The sequence below is a fragment of the Perca flavescens genome, chromosome 1 (assembly GCF_004354835.1).
Source record: "Perca flavescens isolate YP-PL-M2 chromosome 1, PFLA_1.0, whole genome shotgun sequence".
In the NCBI taxonomy this organism is placed as follows: Eukaryota; Metazoa; Chordata; class Actinopteri; order Perciformes; family Percidae; genus Perca; species Perca flavescens.
This window is the reverse complement of record NC_041331.1, coordinates 1,729,571-1,756,586: the sequence shown is the minus strand read 5'-3', so window position 1 is coordinate 1,756,586 and position 27,016 is coordinate 1,729,571. Positions and strand designations below refer to the sequence as shown.

General features: G+C 41.8%; 1 protein-coding gene across 1 annotated transcript; it reads right to left on the bottom strand.

Annotated features, from left to right (window-relative positions):
• Positions 1-31: 31 nt before the first annotated feature.
• slc7a10a (solute carrier family 7 member 10a) lies at positions 32-27,016 on the bottom strand. The gene is made up of 11 exons (XM_028572858.1): positions 26,835-27,016; positions 22,602-22,806; positions 21,272-21,423; positions 7,782-7,907; positions 6,555-6,708; positions 6,230-6,353; positions 5,449-5,552; positions 5,211-5,307; positions 4,893-5,042; positions 2,037-2,214; positions 32-1,940 (listed from the first exon to the last, which is right to left on the bottom strand). Exons 1-11 carry the CDS (start codon positions 26,938-26,940, stop codon positions 1,840-1,842), a joined length of 1,497 nt encoding a protein of 498 aa, XP_028428659.1. The 5' UTR covers positions 26,941-27,016; the 3' UTR covers positions 32-1,839.

The window sequence follows — 27,016 nt, the reverse complement described above, 5'->3', positions numbered from 1 at the left end:
TGTATAATGAAAAAAGACAGATGCATCTTAGATGTAACTAAATTTAATAAGTAATTACATTGTTATTCTTGTACAACTTCACACTCTTTTACAAAACAAAGAGGTGCACACAGCGTGTCGCAACACGTCTGAGGAATGTGATCTTTGTAGGAGTCCCTGGCGCATTTGTAACAGTTTTTTCTTCTTCTTTACAAAGTATTTACAGATCTCAACTGAGCTAACAGCGCCTGGACATGGCACTCAGACATTGTTGTTGTTCAAAAGTGTGAGTCTCTTTAGTGGATTTGATGCAGGGGGAAATCCCTAGCATCTGCTGGCCTGGAAAAGGACTGTATATTCAATTCAAGTTCCAACCTGCTGGCTTACATCATGTTAAAAAGTCCACTGGCACAAACCATCACATGTTCTGTTGTATGTACAACATAAACAGCTGATAGACAAGTGCTATCAGAGATTACTTAAATACTTGTAAACACCCATATCACCTGGAGCACAGTAAATGAACATACCGTGTAGTGGTACCACAAGTCTAGTACGGACATCAAGCTGACCATAATCATTTGGAGGCAAGTTTTAGTGGGGCTGTAATAATTCAGTATCTTCCCAGAAAGTCCATAAGGTCATAGTAAGCCAATGGGACTATAATCAATTCAACTATATTATGTCAATAGGACCAAAGTAAGTCAGTGGGCCAGGGGCTAATTGCAGTAATGATGTGCTTTTGGGGAAGTGGAAGCAGGCCAATGCACAAGTAAACATCCACTGCCAGCCACCCATCTATCTGTCAATATGGATTCTGGTTATGTTATTCGACAATATGTTAATGGTAAGCACTGTATAAACCTAAATATAAATCTTTTCTGATTCTGTATCATAACATCAGGTCAAAACATATGGAATCTAACAACTGTCTTGGCAGGTCAGGCACTTTGAAAGAGTTCACAGTGGCATTCCCAAAAATGAGATTATTTTTTGGAAGCAGAACAGCCTGTCGACGTGTTGTCATGATGCAGCCCTTCGTCCAGCTGACAGCCACAAACTTCCCGCCATCCTCTTGTCTCTCCTGTGCCGTAAATGTGGCTAGGAACGATGGGTGTGGGGTAGATAATAATAACAATCTCTCTAATAATAATATGAAGGTACCTACAGTCTCTTTCAGGAAAAGGTAGTGATATAATAAAGAATTGCAAAGTAAAAAGAATGGCCAGATAATGTAGCCAGGCCGAGATACAGACAGAAAAATTCTCATCCACAGTTGACAAACAGTGAACATCATGACAATAATTAGTGAAGGACAGCTGAAGGTAGCAGCAGTAATAAAGAAGTATTGCTAAGTGCAGAAACTGCTTGCATATTTACCTCAAAAAGGTTATTACACAATCAAAATACCCGCACAAACCAATACACTAAACAAATATATATACATTTCATAAGGCACATTAGCTCAAAGATTTTGTTAAAGTCGTAAAAGAAGAATATCCTGGAAGTGAAGCATAAGATGACAGATGGAGGTTCTTTGAGTGAGTAGAAGGGAGAAGATGAGATAAAGATATGTATGAATGAGGAAACTTGGCATACTGGTAAAGACAATGGAGGAACAGTACCGTCCAACAAATAAAAACATTCTGCAGCTTTAGGGTTTAACATGCTAATGCCCTAACCACCCACTTATTTTATACTGGAGCTTCATTGCAGCCCCAATCAGGCTGCACCTGTTCAAGAACATGGACGAAACCATCTCTTCACCATCAACAAACTGACCGATGTGACAAATTGTAGCGCAAAAACTGGAAGTGCAGGTGTTGATGTAAAAAGGGAATTCCTGGTTGACTGCCCTGTTCAGTCAATGGCTTTGGAGGCAGTGAGGGGTTCAGTCTCTGAAGGGTCTTCCTGAGGAAACACCACATAACACACCTTCTGGCCCATGTATGTGACTCTTTCTGCAACGCAAAGGACAACAGTTTTAAATACAGGGACTAACTGCTAACATTCTCTACAAAAAAATTCGATATCTTTTGTATATGTACCCAACTCACCGACTAGCATGTCTACACATTTGGGTTTGTTCTTCCACTGAACACCCACAAAGTATACAGGGACTCCAGTCAGCATGATGACCATTCCCAGGCCACAAACCACTGGTTCAGAATACAGACTGAAGCCCAGCAGCACAGCCCAGAATATCAAGTAGGTGATGGGGATCAACATGCTTACCTGCACAGGACAAAAATACACACAATCCTCAGGATTCTTTCAATTCTTGATTTTGCCGCTGTAGAGCGATTGCCACATTTTATTCATTGAGATTAGACTTTTTACATTTCTTCTATCTAAAAAAAAGCATATTAGGCTACAGCATACTGTTCACAAGCATAGGGCTGGGAAAATATATAATTTTAATAATCCATTCCTGAGATATAGATATATTATAGATAATCGTGTATGTTTAATATTTTGACAAAAGAAAGTGCATGTATTCTATCAAGATCAAGACACACATATTTGCAATTTTACTTTTCAGACACCGGGGGGCGCCAAACTACTGTACATGACCACAAACTACCAGTAGGTCCCATCCATCAGACATCTAATGGCCCGCCCCGTAACAACAGTATTCAACTCAGCTCTCTAATTTAGCTGCTAAGGAAACGTGACGGAGCAAGCTGCTGCTCAGCTAAGGCGATAAGCTTAACGCTCCTGTTATCCTTGGGGTCAATTTGACCCCATTCAATGTTTAACATCTCTAAAAAAGTGCTTGACAACATTTTTTTTTTGCTTCATATTGAATGACTTTTCCTAATTTAATGGGGACAACTGGGTAAACTGTATGTCCTGTATGCATTTTGTACGCATCGGTGTTCCTTGGGGTCAATTTGCCCCCAGGCTGTTTTAGCTGTATAAAACATAGAAAATATGAACATTTTACACAAATTTGCTGAGATTGTTTTGAGGTCACTTTCACATGCAGGTTGTTGCAATTTCACAATCTTAATTTCCCCTCCCCTCCCCCCACCCCACACACGCACCCACAAACCTATCCTCTGTGAGGGAGGGAAAATATTGTTCCCGCACTCTGAGGGAGGGAAAATATGGTTCTTGCAGGAATGGTTTGCATCACATGATACACAGGGGAGGGGCAAACATATAAAAGCACATTTTCCAGTTGTCAGTTTAGGCTATCAACATAAAAATTTGGTAAAAGATTTTTAATTACCAACATTTTCTGGAGGTTTCAAATCCTGGGGTCTAACAGATGTTAGTAAATTTGAGGATAACAGGAGGGTTAAAGTGGTGTTTTTCCCCTGTCTTCAAGCCTAACTGTACGTACACACCGCCGCCGACTTGAGCGTCTAAAGATACCGGAAGTCTTTAATTTTCAATGGAAGCTGGCTTCTCTCAGCTGCAAGGAGCGTCAAAACTGTCGGCGTCGCGTTTTGGGCGTTTTGGGCGTCAATCAGAAAGTTGAACTTTGGTCAACTTTCTGGTAATGAGCTATGACGCGGTTCGGCGGCAAGCAGCGGCAAACGGCAGCAACCAATCGGAATATAGACGTCCTTCTCGCTGGCTGATTCTGGAGAAACATACGATGTAAACTTTTGTTCCTACCAAGACATTAGTTCCATGAAAATGGCGGGAAATCTCATAATCGCCGTTGCTGGGTTCCCCTATCATTTATGATGTGACGTTGTTTGCGTATAGGGACCAGTTAACGTGCCGTCACATGGTCTCTAACCAGTCCGCTCACGGTGAAGTCCTGCACGGGTCAACAGCTGGCGGCTGCTCGCTCTGCCTGCATTCTGCTGACAGACACCGCTGTGACCAACAAACAATACAAATGATGTCCTTATATATGTCATTTATAAAAGGTTTCTAGTGTCAGTGTATTGGCCGTGCAGTGGCTGCTTCGGCTTTGTCTTCAATCGAGTGTTGAACATGATGGAAGAACGCTCCCACGTCAGAGCGGCCAAAGCGTCAAACTGCTTCCCCGGACTTTTTGACAAGCGTCCTCGACAGGGCGGCCAGAGCTTCTTTGCAGCTCAAGTCGGCGGCAGTGTGTACGTACAGTAACCATGACAGGCACCGGCTAGTAGGAGTGCCATTTAGTTTACAACCAATACATTTTTGTTTGCAACTGCTACTTTTTGAGCCAGGCCTTGTTGACTAACGTAGTAACGTTAGAGCAAGTTTGGGTTAACATTTTCAAGCACCTGCTAACGTTACTGCACGTTTTTTTTTTTTTTTTTTTTGGCCAATAATATTACACAAAAGTATTAACTTTTATTGGCTACAGCTGCTACACCTGCTAGGGTCATCGCCTAACGAGCTAACGAGAAGCCAAATTATGCTAACATTAACGTTACCGTCTTTGGTTGCAAAAGCAGATTATTTACCCTCCATGTAGACCTATTGTCACCTTTTGAATACATGTCGGCCTAGTTAAGGGGAAAGTTAGTTAAGGGGAAAATATGGAATTCATGTGAAGGTAAGCTTCCTTCACATTATATTTGTCCTTTAAATTTACAGTCTAAGAAGATATTCATACTATCCCATGTAGCCTAATTTTAACTAAAATTGCCAATTCAGTAATTATTAATAATTAAATAGTTGGTCCATGTCCTATAGTCCTTTATGTATCTGAATTACTGTGTGCAAGAAGAAGAAGAATACATAATACTGTATATATGTTTAACATTTCCCAGATACAGTTGATTAGATGAAAAGTTGATATTTAAGCAGGAGTTTTGGCATAGGGGTCACTGGTAGTTAATTGGAAGTAAACCAAGAGCTATGACTTGATAGTTAAATAACATGCCTTTAACAAGGCCATGTCATAAAACACCCCAAGTTAATGTAGTTTCTGCAGTGGATCTAGGGTTCTCAGGTTTCTTTACCTTGATGGGTCTGACCAGGTTTGGTCTCTTCTTGCGGAGGTAGAGGAGGCCAGCAATGGTTACCCCATAGGACAGATAGTTGATAAAGGACACATAGTTGATCAGGTTGTGTGTCTCTCCAATGCACAGGATGACTATGGTGGCCATGCACTGTGGGTGATGAAGGTAAATTCGAGGGGTCAAATAAATATTAAAGAAACTAAAAATAATGCAAAATAGTTCCATATTAAAAAACAATTTCTATGTGTGGCGACCCCTTCTGTTGTGCGTCCATGTGAAGCTTGACAAAGTGGACAAAACTCTGAGTGCAGCACTCACGCAGACCAGCAGGGCAGGGATTGGAGTGCAGTTCTTTAAGTGGATCATAGCCAGCAGATAGGGCAGGTGACCCTCTCTGGCTCCAGAGAAACACAATCTACAAATGTACAGACACATATGCACATGTGTGTATGTAACTATTGACACTATTTTTAGGACATATTAGCCAATCATAAAAGGACATAAAAAAAAAGGTTTGGCATGTAGTGTGCAGCAAAGCAAGGAGTGTGTGTTCTACCTGGAGGAGGTGAACAGATATCCGTTGATTCCTCCAAAGGTGGACAGCGCTACAGAGATCGGCATCACCCAGGAAAACATCCCCAGCAGCTTTTCGCCGAATGTCTGGAACAACAAAACATTTGATGGGTCAGATTATTGACTTGTGCTATGTGATTGACTTATTAATTCAGTCCCTAACAGTAATGTGTTAATTTATTAATTTCACTGAAAGATGCGATGTGCGTTTGAACACACTGCATAGTTATATCGGATGGCTAAACATTTATAAGGCTTGTTGTTTTAAGTCTCTTTAGATCATTTTTGGATTTATAGATTCTAATAATGACAGCCTCATCCTTTAATATCCTAGGACACTGCTTGTAATTCAAGTCCGTCGAAAGAAAGTAGTCACAGACTGAACTCATGACTGTGTCCAATTAAAAAGAAGTTTGGTCAGGCGCCCGGGTGGTTCGGTTGGTGGAGCGTGCGCCCATGTGGAGAGGTTTCTTCCTAGAGGCAGAGGCCCAGGGTTCAAAACTGACCTGCGGCAGGTTTCCTGCATGTCTTCCACCTCTCTCTCTCTCTCCCCTTTCATGCTGTCCTGGTGATTGGAGGCTAAAATGGCCAAAAAATAATCTTAAACAAATTTGGTTGGTTGAGGTCTGTCGCGTGCTAGGATTCTCAGCTTCAGCAGACTTACAGTTTCCAGGCAACTGAACCTCATGTTAAACAGTATATAAAAAGTTATGAGCTCCCATATGAAACATACAGTACATTTATGGAGATGGAGAGCTGCTCACCACTGCCACAGCGTTGGAGGCCAGCAGCTCCTCAGGTGTCATGGAGGAAAAGTAGGCAATGTTGGTCATAGTGTAGACAAGGGTCACCAGTGGGATGGAAATGTAGATGGCACGGGGCAGGTTCCTAATAAAAATAATAATATAAGTATTGGCGATAATTTAAATATTGATGCTCCAGCGTTTTACAGAGCATTAACAAGACGATTATGTAAAAATATAAATGAATTCAAACCAAAATAGTTCTGAACTAAGGGACTGAGATGTACATTATGTTATTGCATAACCTGTAGATATGAAATACTATCTGTGCATGTGAATGCCGTACTTGCGTGGCTCCACAATCTCCTCTGTAACATAGTTGAGGAAATTCCATCCGCTGTAGGCGAAGGAGGCCTGAAGGAAGGCCAGCGCTATCTGTCCCACAGAGGGATCCTGACTGAATTCAAACGCCACACTGGGCCGTAGGGCATCGTAGTGACCTGGAGAAGTTGAGAGCAAAGGTTGTGTGGATGAAACAGTGAAAAACTCCTATATAATATCAACTATAAAATCCACAGTTGTATTGGCTCTCTGGTTTGACGGAGGAAGAACTAAATGCGGATTCCACTACAGTACAACTTCAGCATTATTACTCTAACACATGATATCACATTAGTGATTAGTGAGTTCATGTTACCACACAGAAGTGTTTAAAAGTTTCTCAAGAGTACAGTTGTTCAACATGAAATCTACTCTGAATACAGTATACAGAAGATCCCTTCATTTATTTTTTTTTTCATTTATTTTATTTATTTATATATCATTTATTTTTGTTGTTTTTGGCATTCATTTAAATCTAAATGCATCCTGCACCCAAATTAATTTACATGCAACACTTAGGCTATATCTTGCTCACAGTTAAAGGTGCCGTAGGTAGGATTGTGAAGATCCAGGACTTAGTCAAAAAATTTAAACGACAACTTCTCAGTCCCTCCCTCCTTTCTGCTAAAGCCCAAAACGGTCTCCTAAGCCCCTCCCCCCAAAAGGGAGAATGAATGTGTGCGCATGAGCAGTGATTGACACGCAGTTAGACACCCCACCCCCGGCCCCGATTGGTGCATCTGAACAGGGAGTGGTGGATTTTTGCTAATCTCACTACAGGCTGTAGGTGGTGCCAGAGGAGCTGGATTTATTTATTTTGAAATGACCTGCTTCATGTAGTTCTACTGGAACATAGGGTCATTTTCAGCAAATTTCAGAAAGTTAGTTTTATAAGTCTTACCTACTGCACCTTTAAGCTGTAAATTTTTTCGTATGCATATTACACTATCCTGTTCTGTTGTTGAAAATAGGTGGTGTATTCAATTTGCTCTGTTATTTTATATAGTTTTTCCTATCTTTGTCCGTATTTGTTATTTCAACAATTGTTTCCTAATGGAGATAAAAATAAAATCAGTGATCAAACAATCAATGTACTATATCTAGATATGAATAGTTCATTCCAAACCAAATCACATAAATGACTCATGTTGAAGATTTAATCTCACTGGATTGTGTATGTGTGTGTGTTTACCTCTACAGATTTGGACGAGTCCTACCACTATGATGAGTACTAGAGCGAGCAGTTTTCCTACAGTGAAAACATCCTGGATCCTTGTCGCCCAGCGCACACTTGAGCAGTTCACCCAGGTCAGGAATACTGCGGAAACACACACACACACACACACACACACACACACACACACACACACACACACACACACACACACACACACACACACACACACACACATATACAATTTAAATCATTTACAAAGCTTCATGTTTCTGACAGGCTTCCACGTCCACTAAATTATTAACTTCCACTGATTTCCAGAGGAAATAAGAAGAAAAGCAGCATAGGTATTCACCAGCATGGTTGCATTGACTACATGTATTCTGCTTCCCTCTTTCACATGTTAAAGCTTAAGGTACACACTCCACATGACTCCATATTCCTCTTGTCAACACACAGAGGTAAAAAGAGGAACTCATCTTTCCTGACAAAACAGACAGAAGTCTTTGGAATTAAACACTTCCTACTTCCTTACTTCCCTCCCCACACCCTTCCTTTACACTGAATCTCAGTTGTATGTGTTTGTAAGTGCTGTGCCACCAATTCCAAAGTGAACCATTCTGAGCAAGTTCAAGCGTCTCTCCAGTTGTCCTCAAACTCAATTGAAGGCTTACAAGTGAGAGGTAAACCCAGAAGAAAGTGTGAGTCGGGCTACCAGAGACAGAAAGATAGAGAGAGAGAACAATACTTTTGTGTAGGTGTACTTTTCTTTTTTTTAAGTTTAAGGTGTGTAACCCTGTACACATTATACCACACATTTGAGTTTGAAAAAACATTGTACTAAAACTGCAATTTAGTCAGCCAACCTACGTGGAATAGATTACAATGTAAATGTAGAATATGTACAGCATTAATGTTTGGCATCTGGGCTCTGCCGTCGAAACATCGAGCTCAGCTCAGCAGAGCCTCTAGGTGGATGCTGTGTATAGTACGTGTGTGTTGCCGTAATGGTGTGTGTCCATTGTCAGCGTAATTTCCCCACTTCCCATTCATCTCTATGAGAACAGCCGTGCAATGCATTCTGGTAGCATCGCAGGGACCTTGGAGAAGCGGGGTGTCAAGTTGCCCGCTCCTCATTTGAATAAAGTTGAATCTAGCCAACTTTATGCAAATGAGAGTGTCCGGCTCGGCTCACCGCCTCTCAAAAGCTGACGAAAATCTTTTAAACTGACCTTTGTCAATCTGAAATGAAGACAGATTCAGCAACTGCACGGCCTATTTCTCGCTTAACATGTTTTCAGAAACATGTTTCAGTTAACTATTTTTGTTAAATATGAAATCGTATTTCCAGGGTACAAGCGGCCGAAATGGGTTTCCTCAGGAGGGTGGCTGGCGTCTCCCTTAGAGATAGGGTGAGAAGCTCAGTCATCCGTGAGGAGCTCGGAGTAGAGCCGCTGCTCCTTCGCGTCGAAAGGAGCCAGTTGAGGTGGTTCGGGCATCTGGTAAGGATGCCCCCTGGGCGCCTCCCTAGGGAGGTGTTTCAGGCACGTCCAGCTGGGAGGAGGCCTCGGGGAAGACCCAGGACTAGGTGGAGGGATTATATCTCCAACCTGGCCTGGGAACGCCTCGGGATCCCCCAGTCGGAGCTGGTTAATGTTGCTCGGGAAAGGGAAGTTTGGGGTCCCCTGCTGGAGCTGCTCCCCCCGCGACCCGACACCGGATAAGCGGACGAAGATGGAAGGATGGATGGATGGATGGATGAAATCGTATTTGAACGAGCCGCCATTATGGTCGGTTTTGAAATCCCGTAGCAGACAGACCCATGTGATACGTTCGTCCAATCAGCTGCAGCCATCGCGGTTGAAGGAGGGTGTCGACAGTTTTCTGTGCTTGTCAGTGGTCAGTTGAGAGAAACTGGTGGCGAGCCCACTAGCGTGCAATGTGTAAGAAAATAATTAATAAATTTATAATGAAGAATATATTTTCTTTACTATGATATTTATAAAAGCAAAAAATAACATCCTTCCACAATAAGGCAAAGTCTTTATAAATATGGTCAATGATGAATCTGCTGAGGTTTTGCCAAAATGTTCTAGTGTGTGGGCAATGCCAAAAGAGGTTCAGAACAGTCTCTGGGTGGTCTTCACAAAAAGAACAGTATGTGTTGATGTCTCTTTTAAATTTAATCATGTAATGATTAGCAGGGTAATATCTGATCTAATTGAGACCGACTCAACTTTTGGAGAAACATAACCCACGCTGCGGTGGCCAATCATGAAACCGGAGATCAGACTTATATCGGTGTGTTTTGAGCTATGGTTTGAGACGGTGTTAGAACACTAAACAGGAAACATTACTGTCTTTATCGCTGCCACAAAAAAAGTTTTAAAACACTGAGGGTAAAAAAATGCAACACAAGCACTGAACTGCCCGGGAGTTTGTGTAATAGCTGAATGTTTCCTGCAGCAACACAGCACTCGTCTCCTACTCGTCTCTTTCTCTCGTGTGAAATAATGTTGCCTTCAAGTGCAGTCGGAAACGTTGAAATATATAAACGATCTGATGGAAAACAGTAATTGTGAAATATAAAGTGTACTTGTGCTTTGTTGGGGGGGCCGTTTCATTGACACCCTGACAAATCGCCGGATCACTTTTATTGTTGGGAATGCCCCATAGGAGGAGATTTCCATGGGAGTGTAGCAGTAGACTCGAGTTGGGCTGCCTGAATTGGCTCGCAGGCTTCACTTCATATGCTGTGTGCTGTATGATGCATGATCAGACCTGCAAACTCAGAAGGGCTGAAAAAGGTGACACATTTTATATAGCCCCCCCCCCTCCTGCAAAGAAAATAAAGGGAAAAGACAAAATTTTCCTTTTAAAGCGGTGCCGGTGCATAAACGGTGCCTGAACCGATACTTTTAAAAAGATTAAAATATACTGTATATATATTTTTAAAAAAGGAACACAAAACAACAGTCGGTGACATTAAAGAACGGCTTGTTTATTGCTAAGGCCATATGGTCAAAATTAAATGATTTATTAAAAATGTAATAACATAACTTATAACAATAACTTATTTCACCAGTAAATTCCTGTTAAACGACAAAAACAACCACTGGATGGGAAAAGGGTATTTTACAATAACTTTGAATGCAGCACAAGGTTGGATGAGGTGAGTTTCAAGTGAACGCACCGTCTGTGTTGTTCAGACAACGGCAGCTGCAGTCAGTTATGTCTCGGTGTCGGAATCCTCTCCAGTGAAATACAGTCACCTTTTTACACTGTTTAGCTGTCCGCATTTTAACCGTGTTTACTCCAGCTGCTAGCTAACGGTAGGCTAACGGTAGTCGAGTGTAGCGTTAACTAGCGTCACATGTGACGATGTTTCAGTTGCCTCTAATGTCCGTTTTGGAGCATCAGAGAGAAGTGCAGGCATTTAAGTGCCACTGAAATGCCACTTAAATACCCCCCTACCCCCCTCCAAATAAAAACTGTTCGGATCTACACCATTCACGTGGATGACATTTTCCCATTCTTTTTGGGCGATTTTCGCCGAAAAGCGACTAGTTTGCAGGTTTTGCATGATGTTGTGATGTTATAAGCAGACACCTTGTTACTTAAATGTAATGGACATTTTACATGCTGGTCATTCTTATATCTTTATTGTATTGCAGCTTTAATCATTCGCAGCAGTGACCTGTTGGTTTGCTTTGCCACTAAGTGGTCATGGGGGGGTTGTCTCACATCTAAAGTAACATATACGCATACCCACCATTTTCTTGTCCTCTCAGTGACGTACCATATCAACAGGAAACAGTGGTGGAATTGGTATTGCCCCCTTTCCCTAGCCTTCATCCACTTAACTGACCATTGCTTGTGTTTCATGTGCACTCAGAATAGTGTGGCAATTCAAATCGAGTTCAGGCGACAGGATGTGTGTGAGCAAGCTTGTCTAGATTCTCCATCTTTCTTTGTCTCTTCTCTTGTCTCTCAGCTTTTTGCAGCTTGTCTTTTGTCTTGTTTCTCCCCTGTCTCAATTTCTCTCCCGAGCTTTCCCTCCTCCTCCCTTTCTTGCAGGAGTGGCACAGCAGTGTATGTGTGGAGGGTCATCCATCACCAGGGCAAGGTTTCCCTCCCACCACAGAAATCTGAACAAACTGCTTCCGCTTGCGTGGGCACACACACATACACACACGTGTGAATTTTTGGCAGGATGTTTTGGTGGCACCAGGCAGAGCATTCTCTCCCCTTCAACACCACTGTGTTTTATAGTCAGTTACCCTAGGGGTGTTCCAGTGAAAAAACCCTCATCCTCCCCCTACTTCCTTCTGTGTTAACCCTGACAGGAAGGAGGTGCCAGCAGGCTTTGAATGTGACAGTGCAGGTAAATCTGTGTCCTGCCATCACAGCTTCTATTGAAGGCTGCCTCGGCAGCAGAATACTAAACTAATTATAGCTTTTACTCTTAATGGATTCTGACCTTAATTTCGGACAGATTTATCAGGGGGCTTGAACCTCAGGAACGCCTCCACTTGGTCCAGGATCTGGTCACAGTAGTCACTGAACTGGCAATAACCCCCAAGTCTTGTCTGTTCACCACAAGGTGTCTGACCCCAGAATCTCTTCAGTTAGCAGTAAATCGACAGGATTAAGTCTGGGAGAAAAACATGCAGAGACTACCTGACAAGTGAAATATAGTACAGTCAGTGATAGTGGTGTAGTGGTAGATAAGGAAGGCTGCAACATGAACTAAAACCAGCTGCTGCAACAGTAGAAACTTAGGACCTGTTTACACGAGAACGCGCACGGGTGAAAACATAAAAATGTTTTTGTTTAGACAGCGACGGCGTTTTCGGGGCTTAAAAACGCAAAAAAGTGAAACCACCCTGCAGAGTGGAAATCTTAAAAACGCTCCGCCGGCGCGTTCCCGTCTAAAGGGTAAAAACGCAAAAGTTGGCCCACCCCATATTTTGTTACATAAATCAAAATATAGAGTGATTACTCGCCCTTGGCCACTCCGCCGTTGGGTATCCCCAGCCTGCCTATACTTGGTCCGGATGGCTTTAAGCTTTGATGATATCTGACTTTTACATTTTTACTTTCTCGTGTGGATATGATGTCCCTCCAGGTACAGGATACTGCTGAAGAAATTCGGTCCATATGTCTATATATACATCTGTCCAGACAAAATTGTCAGCTCGCCATGTAGAAGGAAAGTTCTACGCTGAAGAATATATTTGGTAGAAAATTAGTAAGAGAGTCTCAAGCCACCTTGACCTTGCTTTCTCTGGGTCTAAAGGCCTGGGAGTGATAGTGATAAGACTTGTGGGGGGTGCAGCTGGATCGGAGAAGTGCCCAGTAAATCCAGTAACACAGTATTAAAATTAACTGGCCAGATACGCAGAGAGAAAAATGGTCTAGTGATGGATCTGCGCGAATTGCGGTGGGAACCGGAGGCCTGGACCAGGTGCACTGATAACGGCACATACATTGTTGCAGAAGAAGGAATCTGAAGAAGGATAAAGAGAGAGAGGGTAATGTTATGTCGGGCATTCAAACTCCCGGAAAGACTGTTGGCGGTAGGGCGAGAGAGGATTGTCTTGAAGGAAGTCTGATTCCTTATGCATAAGCTGTAACTATTTTGAATATTGTCACTAAAGATGATTGACTTCAACTAGAGGACTCCTGTAAGTTATTTCTGGCTTACCATTAAACAAACACGAAGGTTAAAGGTGCAGTCTGAGACAACTTGAATTGATCCTAAACCGGCACCAGAAAAACTAAATCTTCAACGCAGGCGTGGGGACTTGGTGGTGTTGTGTGGCAGTGCTTCACACTACCACCTAGCCGCCTGGTGTGCATACTACATCGAATTTCACACACTTTTGCGTCACCATATGCACACAGATTTCCCCCCCAAACGCTCGTCTAAACACGGAATAGAAAGTGAGAATGCAACGCCACTTTTGCGTTTTCTCTTCAGATTGTTTCCGTCTAAACATAGCCTTACATCCAGCATTCCTGTATGACAGGGACACACTTTTTCTTTTCTCTAGCTCTCACAGTGACAATTTCTGGCAGGTTTCTTGTCACAGTGGTGAACTGAAGAGATGCAATATTATTATGGTCAAATATTTAAATTTTTAAAAATTATTTTAACGAAGAGGCAACTTTAGCATCCGTTCCCTTCATTTATAATTGATGCATTGGGCTAATGAGTCGATCCAGAACAGCTGTTAACAGGTAGCGTTTATGTTTTCATGCATCCACCTGTCAACCTCTCAAGAACGCCTTGAGGGAATGTCTTCAAATTTGGCACAAACGTCCTACAGGATGAATTGATTAGATTTTTGTGGTCAATGATTGAGGCATACAACCTCAAGATAGTACAGAGATAGGAGAGAAAGGATCCAACCAATATGGGCATTATGTGATGATCTCTTTATCCCCAGATTCACTTTTTGTTCATTTTGTCAATGAACCACTCTGTGGTTCTGCTGACTTACCACAATCCCTCAATTGAACTCTAAAGTAGTTTCATGCAGCATTTATTTTAAGTCCAGCATGGCCAGGAAATCTTTGGAAGTCTAGGACTGAGAACATTAAATTGAAATCACTTACCCAGATTAACCCAATTTGCGCATGATCTCTGTATTTATTCTTAGACTGCATACTGCGCACCGTTTCATTTGTTTGTGTCTTCGCTGTGCCTACAGTTGTGTTGGTCGTTCGAAGTGTATGGATGGCCGAAACAATACACAGTGTGCCTGTGAAAGGCGTTAGGCTTCTGGAAGCAGTTCATTTTTTTTTAAATGAAATTGAAATTGCAGTTTGCATTTTCGTTTGAATAATGGTGTGCTATCTGAGGCTTGTTTTGTGGAATATGTCAAAGTCATCCATCAAAACCGTGGTGACTTAAATTGCCCCCTGCTGCGCTAGAATGAACAACAGAAGCTGCTATTGCTGTTTCTCCTCAGTAAAACTAAGTGAGAGTCAGAGTGTGTAGCCCTCCTGATTTAAAAAGAAATACATCACTGTTGGTGATTGTTGGGTATGATGTGAAATGAATGATGATAATCTCTTGTTGTGGAAAATGTACTCTTTGCACTCTTATTAGTGATGTGTATCTAGTAAACGTTATCCATATTTGACAGGGACATAGATAAAGGGGGTATTACAGAGTAGATTTCCTCAAAAGGGTGTACCAGGCACATGACTGTGCTGCTGTGAACTGTCCAGTGCTCCTATTCTTAGAAGATCACTACCAACCCACAACTGGACCTGTCTGGTTTTCAACTAGACCTGTCTGGTTTCCCCCCACTCACACACACATACACACACACACACACACACACACACACACACACTCACACACTCACACACAAACACACACACACACACACACACCTGGGACTTGTGACTCGCATGCAGTCAACTGCAGGGGAGGAGGAATATCTAGGCTGACTCATATTCATAAACCACTAAGAAAATTTCAGTTGACATAACGGGCCAAACATTTATCCAGTTAATCTGTTTCACACAAACTGTCCACCAAATGCTGGGAAATGCCAAGATACACTTTAAGTTTTTCTATCCTAAAGTGACTTCAAACTGTTTTGCTATTTCCCTTTGTGCATTATAAGCAACTTGACAGGTTTTCGCTTCTGTGGGTCAATTTATATGTATGGTTTATTAAGCTCCTCCTGAATTTGTCTAGAAGTGCATTTATGATAAACACCACTGCAGAGTGACTCACTGTACTGTATACAGAGTTGTGTAAGCCAAAGGCTAAAAGAATGGGTGACCTTTGAATAAAAATAGCAATCAGCCAGTAAAGGCTTCTCTCGGGAAAAGGCTGTAGGTGGTGCTAACAACATTTGAAATGATGGCATTTAGAGTTAACTAAAGTTTTTTTTTATTTCCACCACCATGTTTAGAGGAGTGACATGTCTCACTTCCATGGATCTGCTTTTGGTGTTTGACAGTGATGGAGCTATAGTGAAAATAATTTTCTAAACCGTTTACTGCCAATTTCTCTATAATGCAAGATTCTTGTAGGGTTTAGAGAAATATCTTCTCCATCTGTTATCAGCATGCTGTTGAACCAGACACTTTCCCTGCTGATAAATAGATTGAAGCTTTTATAACTGCTGATGACTACAATCTCACTGTCACTGCAGGTCTGAAGTGTGATGCTGTGGACCAGAGAGGAGGACAGGGGCAGAACCAAGTAGCCAATAGGAACATCAAACAGCCATCCAGAATGTTTGATCATTGATGTGCAAGGTGTCCTGCCCATTTCCTGTTTCCATGGCGCTCAGTGACAGGAGCGTCACGGTAACCACTGTGAAACAATGCACAATGGCGTAGACACACCCTCTCATTAGCGGCGTCCACAAAGGCTGGCACCATTATATAGTCTGACACTGATACTGACACACACACTCATGCGCACACACACCAACTCGTACCACACTCAAGAGAACAACACATAAAAAAACTCACACAGTAGGCCCCTGGCCTAAGACAGTGTAACATTCTGTTGCCAAAAATAGTGGAGGTCTACGGGCGTGCTCTGTAAATGCTAACCCCAGCCCAACACATGTACACGCTCTCAGGCACAGATACCCAGCCCTCTCCCATCTCAACTGGATGGAGTAACGGGGGGGTTCTCCATCCAGTTCAGACAAGATCAAACTGGCTGGTTGACCAGATACATGCACATGTCTGCTCTGGCTATTTAAATACGGATTGCTATTCTGTATGACATTTCAAAGAGAGGCGCTGATCAGATTAGAGGCTGGAAATAGAGCACAGTGTTTCATATGGAATTTTCAAATGACAATGATGGCCGTCGGCACACTGTGAACTGTCCCAGTATCATAATATTTTAAAAGGCATGAGATGAAAGTAGCTGGATTTGGTTTGCAGAGTTTGTTTTTACCCTTTGTAGTTCTGTGGCTTTGCCCTTTCTTTACATTACAGTGAGCCTCCTCCCACAAGTCAGCCTCTCACTGCCAACACGTTAGTCACTGGCTGCTGAGATTTATCCTGCTGGATGGACACATGTGTCTAGACAGGTACTACTTCTGCTTTTTCCTTGCATTTGTTTCCCCAGCACTTATACATGATCTACCATCATTCAGTGCTCAATCAATATTTCTTTAATCAATGTTAAGTGTCCTTGTAAGGTTGATTTAGGAAAGGAGGTTTGCTCTGATGTTTACCTCACTGGGAGTCACTCTGGGTTAACCTATCAGGTGACCTTAATGTCAAAAGCAACAGAAGGTCTGAAGTGTGATACTGTAAACCATGACATCATGATGACAGAGGCAGAGAGCAGAGTGGCAGCAAGCAGCCAACAGGAATGTAAACCAGCCAGCCACAGTATCAATACACCAATAGGATCCTCTGAAACGGATTTCTACAGTAAGATGCCTAATCTGTTTTCTCCAGACAAACAAATGCCAACAAATCCTTCATCAACCCTTTCCATGTTTACTCAAATGTTTTTTGAGCCAATCAACCTGACAAACCTGGCCAACATCAACCAGCTTGTCAGTTTGGAAAGCTTGAGGGAAGCTAAACACTGATCTTCAACAGTCAATCAAAAATCTATGTTTTCTAGGGCTGCTCCCTCTTAGTGGATTAGTCGACTAATCGGTCGTTTTGGTCTTAGTCCGCTTAGATCTCTTTAGTCCGTTAGTCATGTTTGATGCTTTTTTCATGCTGAATGACTTATTTCCAAGAAACGTACAAACGCACATCTCTGGTAAACACAAGAATTAAGGGTTGACATTTGACCTAATAGATATCACCGTGAAACCTACTTTGATTACTTTCATTAAGGCAGTTATTTGTTGTATTACACGTTTTCTGAAATGTTGTATTTAAATATGCAAAGGAGGCATTATCTTATTCAATATATGCATCCTTTTGCATGACTCTTTGCGGAGAAACTCAGATTTACTGATCTGTCGATTAAATCAACTAATCGATTAGTCGATACAATTTAATGAGTGTTAGTCGACTAAGAAGTTCTTCAATCGAACACAGCCCTAATGTTTTCAATTGTTGGTTTAAAGTAAGAGTTCAACATTTTGGTAAATATTCTCATTTACTTTCTTGCTGAGAATTATATGAGAAGATCAATACCATGCTCATATCTGTCTTTAATTTAATTTGAAAATACCACCAGGACATGGTTAGCTTAGCATAACAATAAAGACTGTAGAATGTGGGAAACAACTAGTCAAGCTCTGTCCACAGTTGACAAAAGATGACTACCAGTACCTCTAAAGCAACAAAAACAAGTTGTGGTTTTACAAATAATGTGTCAAATATAACTTCAAGGAGTCTTGTTGTCACCCCTGAGGTTGCCAGTATTTATGCTATGCTAAGCTAAACTAACCATCACCTGGACAGACAGCTGAGCTACCATGAGAATGGCATTGTTTATTTCCCAAAATGCTGAACTATTTCTGTAAGAGAGCTCTCAGTATTTGATATATGGTTATTTGCTGTTATGGAAGTGGGCAACTCAAGTCCAACCACACAAAATGTAAATGTGTAAGACAAATGTGATACACACCAATAGTGCCCAGCCCATCAACAACAAGATAATGACACAGAGTCGCCTTATGTACTGTCTGGGCTAAATAGAGTGGATTGCCCTTTACTTCCTTTCTCACATACTGTACTTACTCTACTGTACTCTCATACTTCATTAGAGCCTCACTGATCTTTGTTGTACTTCTCCCTGTTACAGATGTAATTCTGCATTCCTGAAGTGGAAGGTCAGACATTCAAAGCTGCCAGGTTGTGTTACACTATGTGCATTGCAGCGCCACAGCTCTTCTCCTCTCACAAATGTCAGGGAACGCAGGGCTTAAATTTAAACACAAGTGTGTTTTGAAGAATTAAACATATAATATAGTGATATAGTGTACAGTGAGTACTGCCATGTTGATGTGGCACACGATGACTGACTGCAATTCAGAAACCTCACAGGGCAAGATTCCTGCCAAGGTTTGCTACTTGAAATTCTGACTTGAAGACTCACTCTGTGGCATCTGACTTTAAATGTAATGAAAAGCAGCACCCAGTGTCTGCTAGCCCCAAATCCTCCACTACACAGGCCTTCATGTGTTTTAAGTTTCAATCAACAGAAGAACCACATGGTAAGCATTAGCAGCAGTAGTTACCCTGGCTGAACAGAAAGAAAAAGAAAGAGCCCCCTACCTAGGGCTGGGCGATATGGCAAAAAAAAGTATCACGATATATTTTCCCATTTATTACGATATACATTTTTTGCTGATAGTGCCCATTTGAAGTGCGTCCTGACTGAAGCCGGAAGAAACCATAGGTTTAATTACACTTTACACTATAGTTTATTAACATAAAATAAATAAGAACATGCAACAATTTTTTTACTTTAATTGTTACTACTTTTAACTTGCAGGTTGTGTGTGTGGACTCGAGCCGGCATGAGTCCGCATTTTCATACTCTCTATGTGGTCGCTGAATGGTACTGTTCAAGAGATGGAAGAGATTTATTTCCTTCTTGGCACCAACCGGCGACATATTTTGCAGACCGGCTTAATCTGCTTCTCGTTACTTTAATGAAATCTGAACCAGTTTCACACATCTGACATTTTATCAACTATGTGTTCAGCTTGAGAGGATAACGCAAATCCCGTTCATGTCTATCATCAATTTCGTTATACTCTGATCCACTTTCGCTGGCAAAGAGTTTTCCCCCATCAATGTGTTTCCCCCTAATGTTACCTAAACCCGAACCAAACCTTATTTCTAACCATAACTATGGATGGGGGCGCTACATATTTTAACAGGAGGGAAACACTAAATACAGGAGGGGAACACACTTCAATTGAAGTATCAATAGATAATCTGAGGGAATGGATGTAAACTCTCTGGAAAGCACAGCTTGGAAAACATCACAGCAAACCAGAAACAGAGTGAACAGGGGCCCATTCCAGAAAGCAGGTTTAGTGAAAACTCTGAGTTAGTTAACCCTGAGATGAGGGAAACTCTGGGTTTTCTGTTTCAGAAAGAGAGGGTAATCAAACCTGAGCAGGAGGAGTAACTCCTACCCATTTCAGAAAGAGAGGTAACTTAACCTCAGAGTCAGTTACTATGGTAACTGAGCCTGTGAACCTAACTAGGTCGGGAGCAGGTTTTCTTCAAGAAACCTCGAGAGAAGCTCATTTCCTCATTCATTCATTCAGTCTGTATCAGGCGCATTTTAATGCAGTTTATCTGCATGAATAAAAAAACGTATTGGTTTATGTTAGGCAGATTATAAAACGTTTTTTTCTCAAACATTGCATGTCCTTTTGTCGACGATCCCGTTGATGAAAAAGCTGTATTCATTCACAGAGAGTTTACGTCGGTATTGAGTCCCGACTATAGATGTATTTTCATTTCCACATAACCGATTTGAGAGGTATTTTTTATCACAGTCCATTAGATATGTAGATAGCCTACCTTATCCGTCCTCATATTACTAACATCAGCCATCGTGGACAGGCTTTAACATCCAAGCAGATTCTTTGTGTCGCATTACGTTTTTTGCAAACGGCAGTTTTCTTTATAACAGTGTAGCGGATCATACTGTAATAGTAAAGCCACTGTATGCAGAGCCGTCAGAAAAGTGTGACTCGTTCTGAAACGTTTTTTAAATGTTTTTGTAGTGTTCCCTGGACACAAACCAGTGAGAGCCATTAAAAAGAAATAAATGATTATACATTATAGTTCTGTTAATGATCATGGTGCTGCAGCCTCAGAATGGGATTAGTAGCTTACTTTTTCGCCTGCAGGATTGCACCTAAATGAAATTATAGGTGTAATACAATTCCAGTTATCACCAGTAATATTATAAGTTAACTGTGATTAAATATGAAATGAATACACAGCAATTTTCTCCCACACCAATTCTCTCTCTGTTGCAGCAGCAGCCGCTGTCTTGCTTTTTTAACGAAATACATGTTCAAACCATAGACAGGAGGTTCAAACCATAGACAGGAGGTTCAAACCATAGACAGGAGGTTCAAACCATAGACAGGAGGTTCAAACCATAGACAGGAGGTTCAAACCATAGACAGGAGGTCCAAACCATAGACAGGAGGTCCAAACCATAGACAAGAGGTCCAAACTCACTGTTTGTGCGCATGAGTATATCCGCCGACCCGTTTGTTTGTGGTTGTTACCATGGTGAATCGTAGTATCATGGCTCCATTCATGCTGCCTTTTTATAGTGGTGGTGCACGCGCGTAACCCTGAGTGAACCTACTCTGAGTTGATTGAACCAACTCAAATCAGCTGTTCTGGAACCGAAAACTCAGAGTTTCCCATCTCAGGGTAAATCAACTCAGAGTTCAGGGTTAGACTCAGAGTTTGTTAAACCTCCTTCCTGGAACGGACCCCAGAAGAATTCATGAATCATGACGAAAACACATTCAGAGGGCTTTGGGCTGTTTGTGACTCACAGATACAGATGGTGGCGAGGAGTCTGGTGGCGATGAACGGAGGCAGGCAGTTCTGGAAGGCAGGCTGCAAGACGTAATTGGAAAAGGTGAGCGCGATGACAGCAAGCGTGGTTGGATACATGATGAGGACGGCACTCCATAACAACAGGAAGCTACAGGATGAAGAGACAAAACACAGGATTTTGTATGTGAGAGTAAACGGCCCTTTCCATGAAATGTTTTTAACTTGAGATTTATATGGCTCTTGCTGCTCTCTTTAAGTTCCATCCTGACTTCACATTCAAACGTATAAGTCACTAAGAGCTGCCTACTAGTACAGCCAGAGCTTCCTGCTGTTGGCCTCTGTACAGCTCCACTGCAGCAGGTGGGGTTGAGTGACTTGCTCTGGGGCATCTTGGCATCCGTTATAAGAGACTGGTGCACAGACATGAGGAAGAGACTGTGCACAGTCTCTTCACTATATAGCAAATGGAAACTGTTGCTGAAACCAGAAAACAGTATGCCTCATCTTACTGGGACATTTATGTTTTTGTAATTTCTTGTTCTTTTATTTTCTTTGCCCCGTTTTTCCACAAGCAAATGAATGAGCCACACAGGACTTAACTAGTGCCACTGCAGGCAAGCACAGTGCAAGGCACGTTTGACCTTCTCAGTCTTACAGTGCTGCTCTATGATCAGCTGGCATGTCACATGACCACATGAAAGTCACAAGACTTTCAAAGCTGATTGGTTCCAGACAGGCAGTCCCTATTAAACAAGCCCTCTTGTGTACAGACCCTGGACTGCAGTATAATTCACACCAAGTGAGAACCTTTGCTGGAAACTAACACGGTTGACATGAAACTTCTCAAAGGAGTTGTAGAAGAAACTGCTGTTGTACTTTAGGCACAGCTAGGGCTGGGTATAGTTTAAACATTTTCGATAACGGTACCGATACCCATACCATGACTTTGATACCAGTTCTTAAACGATCCTTTTTTCGATACCAATTTAATAAAACAAAAAGAAATTACAACAGTACACATTATGGCACAAATCTTTTTATTTATTTTTCAGCTCCTACTACGTGAGCCCAGTCTCTGTGTAACAGAGTTTTTCCTGCTTGTCTCTATGACGTGTAACGTTAACAGACAATCAGCAGCATTATCAGATCTTGGTAGACGCTGATGAGATTTACTCATTAGGTATTGAAATTGGATATTGAATGACGAGGCATTTTTTGATAGTCAATACAATTTGGTCGGTGCCTAAAAAGTATTAAATTGGGTACCCAGCCCTAGGCACAGCAGTATTAAAAAGGATAACTGGAGAAAAAAACAATAGTACTTACCCCACTAGCCCTCCAAAGATTTCTGTCACGTATGAATAGTCTCCTCCAGACTTTGGGATGGTGACTCCCAGTTCAGCATAGCACAGGGACCCAAGGGCACAGATCCCCCCTCCACAAACCCAGACGATAAGGGACAGCCCCACAGAGCCTGCATGCTCCAACACTCCTTTAGGTGAGATGAATATTCCAGAGCCAATGATGTTTCCTTAGGAGAAAAACAAAGATTGAGAAGGTTATGTACATATTGCCTATAATTAAATATTTAACTAGAAGGTAATCAAAGAGCATAAACTTCTGCAGAACAAGTCTACCTGTTACACAAATCCAGATTTTAATTTGAAACCTTAACCCTCCAAACATTTAGACTCATGTCTATTTTGGGATTTTCGTTAAGTAATCAGTTGTTCTGAGGCTTGTCGATCCACTTAGACATCCAGAGATCCATACACAGGTTTATTTTGAGACACCGACAAACTCGAAGGCTGAAAACAAAACCAGCTTGGACAAAGAAAGAAAAGAAAAAAACAGCGGCCAAGAAATCCCAAGTAGCTAATTAAAACATCCCTACCATTTCAATAAAATCTCTAGGGATTCGTTTCAACTGACTTTGTTTCATTTAATTACTTGTGCAATCTCCAAAGAACAGCTGATCATTAAGATTTTCTGTTTTTATGGCTTACTGGATGCATCTGTGAAACTGGTTTCAATCTGGTTTAGGTTTTGGACTATAAAATTGACTCTCGTATCAACTAAGACAAGAAGTCAGAGCACCCGAAAAGTAGATATTGCAACTTTTTTTATGTTGAATTTTGGATGACACAGAAGTCTAGCGGAAAGAAAGAGGATGCAGGTAGTAAGAACGGTAGTAAGACCAAAACCTTAACACACCTAAGGAAAAGTAAAATTAGAAAATCTCTTCTTCTCCCAAATAGGTGGAAAACCACTAGACCCTTATTTAGCATATATATAACATATATATAACATATTTATTTATTTCAACTAGTTGCTTGTATAAATCATATTTTATAGCAAACAATAGAGGCAACACCTGTCCCAGGCATGTAATGAAACAATCATAGTTATATTTGATAGAATTTGGCCTTGTGGTGTATGGAAACATGGCTCATTGAGGTCCTGGCTCAGATGTCCCCCAAACAGGGATACACAGGTTCCCTGGTGGCTCTGTTGGCTAAGGCACATAAGAGCCACCATGTCATGAGTTAAAATCCAGCCTGGCACTCATATGTCATCACCCCTATGAAAAGAAAAGACCAAACAAAAACTAACAAGCCAGAGAAAGTAACCAAACAACAGCTGTCCAAGCAAAACATCATCCATGTTTTTCTGCTCTTTGGAGACTTTTTGGGACAAAAAAATATGCCTCTGTCCACTGTAAACATTTGTTTTTCTGCTCTTTGGAAACCTTTTGGGACAAAAAATATGACTCTGTCCACTGTAAACATTTTCGCTGCTAAACCCCCGGTGAGGCACGCCATTGCAGCTTCCCCGTTGGAGCAGCTCTGAATGCTCCCTAATGATGCACAGGGAGAAGAGCTCCGAACGGTGCATTTAGCACTGTCACATTTGATTGTGGAGGTCGTGGTGAGATGCAGAGCTGTTGCATAATGGCTATGTTGTGTTTGTTATGTCATAAAGTTTGGCATTGCAGCTTACAGCGTGAATCAGAGTCCTACTGACCCTCTCAGCCTCACTGGACTATAGCTGAGAAATATTCTTAAAATGACTGCTCAGATGAATTCCCATTTTATTCAAATCATGGAGAAGAGTAAAGAAATCCCCTTTCTGTGTAAAAGAAAAGAAAAAAATCAACACTTATTTTAATCTGTAAGCTTGTGTGAAAAAAAGTAGGTGCAGGTGTCTTTCTTTCTCTTCATGGATCTGTCCTACCAGTATTACAAGCTGAAGCAGGGAGTGACAATAACAACATTTTCCCCCTGAGGGGAAACCACGGGCAGGTGCTTGCTGGAGTGGAGGCCGAGATAGTAAAATGTGGGAATAGTTGTTAACGTAGATGTTATTGTCATATTTACTAATACGTGTGATTAAGTCCATTCAGTTTGGTTAGAGATTAAAAATGTAATTCTATACATTGGGTTTACTGTCTAACCCTGAATGTAGTAGTTGCAAACAGAGAGGCAGCAGCCACTAGTCAGCCTTACAGCGTGGGGTGTTGGATATGTGAGTAGGCTGTATCTGGTGGGTAGAAGCACGACTCAAGTTGTAGATGTGTTGGCTGCACAGGCTTCACTCCATCTGTGCTTCACAGGAAAAATGTGGCAAGTGGTCAGTGTCAACTGTGTGATTTGAGTCACATATTGCTGTCACATAAGCAATAGGAAATGAGATCAAGTACATAACTGTTGGAAGCTTTCTGAAATATACTGTAAAACATAGAAGTTCAGAACTGTGGGTGTACTGTAAGTTTAGCAAAGATTTGTATAGCTGCTCGCCCAATGAACAAAACACAGTTAAACACGTAGGCTAAAGAAGGAGTTTTAACTGGGACTTTATCGGTCTCTATCAAAGCACAATAGATGTGACCTTGGTTACAAAGATAAGCTATTAAAATGATAGCATTACTATAGAAAGTGCCACACTGTAGCACTTCCTTTGTAACCCTTTTCAAATGTCACAGATTGTGCTTCACATTCCACCTTACTCTGAGATCTAATGTGAAAAAGCTGTTTGTACTTTGCCTTAAAGATCTTCCTTTATTGTGCTCTATTTATGACTTGTGGCGGGTCTGCATCTGTTTGCTAAGTGAAATACTTTTCCCTTTTAATATTCATCACCATAAAACATGAACATGTGAGCTGCAGGCAAAGGGGGTAATCAACGTGGTAAAAAAACTACTGTGGAAACAGTTCCGCAGGCTATAATCTCCAACATCTGTCTTCAGCTTCCAGTCATCTTGGTTCGTTCCAATATCACTGTTACTTGGAGGGGGCCGCCTCCTCTTGGTGCAAGAGCTTTTCATTGGGAGATCTCATCAGCAAGGGTACACTTGGGACTTATGGAAGTCATGGCAGTACTGTATGTTTTCACTGGCACATTCCTTAATGCCCAATGACATGTAGCTTCTCTCTCTCCTTTATCCAGTCTTCCAAATTAGCTATGCCATAATCATTCAGTCCAGTCCTTTCACCCTGCGTGCTATTGTTTCATATTATAAAGTGACTATAAATATATTTTGATAAACCAGCCAGAATGTAGTTCCCCTACTCTAAAACATGCACAATATGTAGTGTAAAAGTTAAAATGTGAGTTAAAGTATCTCTAGTCTCACATTGCCAGATCACTGGAAAGAGACTCATAAATAAAATCCAAGAACAGAATGTCTCACACAAAAATAACTCCACGGCCTCATGACAGCATTCATGTCATGTCATGTAGTCAATAGCCGTGTCCTCTGCCTCCTGAAATGCAGAGGCTGGACATGAGTCCAGCCAGAGGCTGATTATCAGCTGGTGCTTGGGGAACCCTCTGCGCTGCTGTCAGATTATAATAGCACATGCTGCATAACCTGTTGACTTTACTGCTGCAGATGAGGTCGTTTACACTGCAACCCTATATCATTTTCAGAGAACCGTTTGGAACAACGCAACTTCCTGTTTTAAAACAGACCTTCATTCTATGGCTGCATGTTTCTCTTGTAGCCTAAATGCCCTGTCCTGCAGCCCGAGTGCATCTGTAGTAGGCTATGAGCCGGTTATAATAGGACGATTACACAGAAACAACATGAATGAAGCCCTAACCGCGGCGGCGTCCACCACGGGGATGCTGTGTGATGCTTTGTGCCTCATGCGTTTTCAAGTTCAACATGAGGAGATGCAGCCACGTAGGCATGTCCATATTCAGATCATCAAGACTGATGCAACAGTTTCCACACCGAACATAAACGTGGACCGAGACGCTTTGTGCCAAAGTCAGATTGTTTCAAACTATTTCTTTCCCTTACATCAAACTAACTTCCGTACAGCGTCCGTACAGTAGATAGATCAGGACCCGAACAGAAAACCCGACCCCTTCTGTGATGGTCCCCTATTGTGTTCCATGGTATTGTAACTTTAACAATAAAGCCACAGCCGCACATCCGCCACCTTCCAGGTTTTTTTCCGCCAGCCGCTTCCCGCTGGAGCTGAATTGGCCGTATCGACCCCGCTCTTCATCAATAGGCTACACCAGTTAAGACAAAAGCTGTCACACACTCACCGATGATAATAGCGCAAGCGCTCAAAAGTCCAATTTCTTTTTTCAGAGTGACTCTGTCGTTCTTGGAGGAGTTCTTATCCTTCTTCTTCTTCTCTTTGTCCTCCATCTCCTCCGCCTTACAGATATATGCTTTCTGCCCGCCTCGGTCCGTTCCAGATACTGTAGACTGAACCAAGCTCCAC

Excerpts from the sequence above, each read along its gene's own strand:
- slc7a10a (XM_028572858.1), bottom strand. The coding sequence starts at position 26,940 with ATGGAGGACAAAGAGAAGAAGAAGAAGGATAAGAACTCCTCCAAGAAC. Across the intron at positions 6,354-6,554 it reads GAGATTGTGGAGCCACGCAA|GAACCTGCCCCGTGCCATCT; the intron begins GTACGGCATTCA and ends TATTTTTATTAG. Across the intron at positions 5,308-5,448 it reads TATCTGTTCACCTCCTCCAG|ATTGTGTTTCTCTGGAGCCA; the intron begins GTAGAACACACA and ends GTACATTTGTAG.